Below are 2445 nucleotides of genomic sequence, written 5' to 3' on the forward strand. Positions count from 1 at the left end.
CTGTAACCATGCCTCTCGCTTCTGTACCCGTGCTTCTGCTCTAAAACCCTATAAAAACCCCAGCTTTCCACCCAGGGGGCGCACAAGTCCTCCTAGTGACTCTGCTGCCCCGGGTACCCGTGTATCAAAATAAAAGCCTCTTGCTGTTTGCAGCCAAACATCTGGACTCGCTGATCCTTGGGAGTGGGGGTCTCTCTGACGGAAGATTCCCCTCGGGGGTCTTTCATGTGGGGGCTCGTCCGGGATTTGAGACCCCTACCCAGGGACCACTGATCCTATTCAGGAGGTAAGATTGCTGGCAGAACTTGTTTGTCTGTGTGTCAGTTTTTTTCTGTCTTAAGTGTTTGCATCCGAATCTGAGGCTTGGCCAAGTCATCCGTATTAGAGCGGAAGCCAGAAGGAGCCGACGGGCTCGGACTTCACTTCCGTACCCCTGGGAGATATCCCAGGGGGTCTGGGGGTGGCTAAGTTTTGGCTCCCGTTTGTTGTGAGGGTTCGAGTCCCTTTTCTGGTAGGGAGCCGATTTTTAGGCTCCCGTCTGTTTGGAAGCACGAGCCGACTCGGACTTCTCGGGGCTTCGCCCCTGTTCGAGGGCTACGTGTTTCATCTGGGAGATGGAGGAACCGGACCTCCAGCGCAGTCTCCATCTGAATTTTTGCTTTCAGTTTTTCGTCGCTCTCGTGCCGCGCGGCTTGTGTTGTGTTCTGTCTGTCTAATTTCTGTAGTAAGTGTAATAAGTGTTTTCTATCTATTTGAAAATATGGGACAAACTGTCACCACTCCCAAAAGTTTAACTTTACAGCACTTCAAGGAAGTCCATGACATCGCCCACAACCTCTCGGTGGAAGTGCGAAAAGGAAAGTGGGACACCTTTTGTTCATCTGAGTGGCCAACCTTTGATGTGGGCTGGCCACTAGATGGCACCTTTAACCTAGGAGTTATTTTACAGGTGAAAGCTAAAGTCATGGACCCTGGACCCCATGGACATCCTGACCAGGTTCCCTATATCATCACATGGGAATCTCTGGTCAGAAATCCCCCACCATGGGTAAAGCCTTTCCTTCCCCCTTCCCTGAAACCCACCCCGTCTGCCCCCTCCCTTCCTCCTCCGCTGGTTCCAACCCCGACTAACTCTACTCTTTACCCGGTCCTCACGAAACCGGCTCCAGAAGAGACCTCTGGGCATAAGAAAACACCCCCAGTACTGCCAGCAGACGATGGCCCCCTTTTGGATCTTTTGACTGAACAGCCCCCTCCTTACAGAAACCCAGACCCTGTTGGGGAACCAGAGGGAGCGGCCACCAGACGGGAACCCCAGGGAGAATCCACCTCGTCCCCGGTGGCAGGAAGATTGAGGGGGCGTTGGGAAGTCCCTCCCGATCCCTCCTCCCAGGCCCTTCCATTGCGAACGGGGCCTGACCACCAACTCCAGTACTGGCCCTTCTCCGCGTCTGACTTATACAATTGGAAAAATAATAACCCTCCTTTCTCTAAAGACCATTCTAGGCTCACAGCACTGATCGAGTCTATTCTAGTGACCCATCAGCCTACTTGGGACAATTGCCAGCAGTTGCTCCAAACCCTGTTAACCACCGAAGAAAAGCAGCGGGTCATCCTGGAAGCCTGCAAAAATGTCCCAGGGGATGACAGGCAGCCCACACAATTACCGCAACAGATTGATACTGCCTTCCCCCTGGAGCGACCCACCTGGGACTTTACTACTGCACACGGTAGGGAACACCTACGTCTCTATCGCCAGTTGCTCATAGCGGGTCTCCGTGGGGCTGCAAGGCGCCCAACTAATTTGGCTCAGGTTAAGTTAGTGACCCAGAAACCTGAGGTATCCCCCTCTGCTTTCCTAGAATGACTTAAGGAGGCATACCGTATATACACTCCCTATAATCCAGAAGACCCAGGTCAAGCAACCAATGTAGCCATGTCTTTCATCTGGCAGTCTGCCCCGGATATTAGAAAGAAGTTAGAAAGGCTTGAAAACTTAAGAGAGAGTACAGTACAGGATTTATTAAAGGAGGCAGAGTGGATTTTTAATAAGAGAGAAACACAGGAAGAAAGAGATGAAAGGTTAAGGAAAGAAGCAGAGGAAAGAGAGAAAGTGAGAGAACGTAAGAGAAATAGGGAATTTAGCAAGTTACTGGCCACAGTAGTGACAGGACAGAGACAGAGTAGGAAGGGCCTGGGAGACCGCTAGGGTCCACGAGTAGACAAAGACCAATGCACCTACTGCAAGGAGAAAGGGCATTGGGTCCAAGACTGCCCAAAGAGACCAAAAGGGCCACGGAAGCCTAAGCCCCAGGCCACCCTGTTAAACCTGGAGGATTAGGGGAGTCAGGGTCAGGAGCCCCCCCCTGAACCCAGGATAACTCTTAATGTGGGGGGGCAACCCGTTACCTTCCTGGTGGACACCGGAGCCCAGCATTCGGTACT

General features: G+C 52.3%; 1 protein-coding gene across 1 annotated transcript in view; it reads left to right on the forward strand.

The window, feature by feature from the left end:
* The first annotated feature begins 760 nt into the window (after nt 1-760).
* The window catches only part of LOC129678057 (uncharacterized), a 5354-nt gene continuing 3669 nt past the window's right edge, over nt 761-2445 (forward strand). Inside the window, 1 exon segment of the mRNA XM_055608733.1 lies at nt 761-2440. Within this exon segment, the coding sequence (XP_055464708.1) occupies nt 761-2440 (1680 nt within the window).

The sequence above is a fragment of the Psammomys obesus genome, unplaced genomic scaffold (genome assembly GCF_907164565.1).
Source record: "Psammomys obesus unplaced genomic scaffold, mPsaObe1.curated_primary_1811, whole genome shotgun sequence".
Taxonomy (NCBI): Eukaryota; Metazoa; Chordata; class Mammalia; order Rodentia; family Muridae; genus Psammomys; species Psammomys obesus.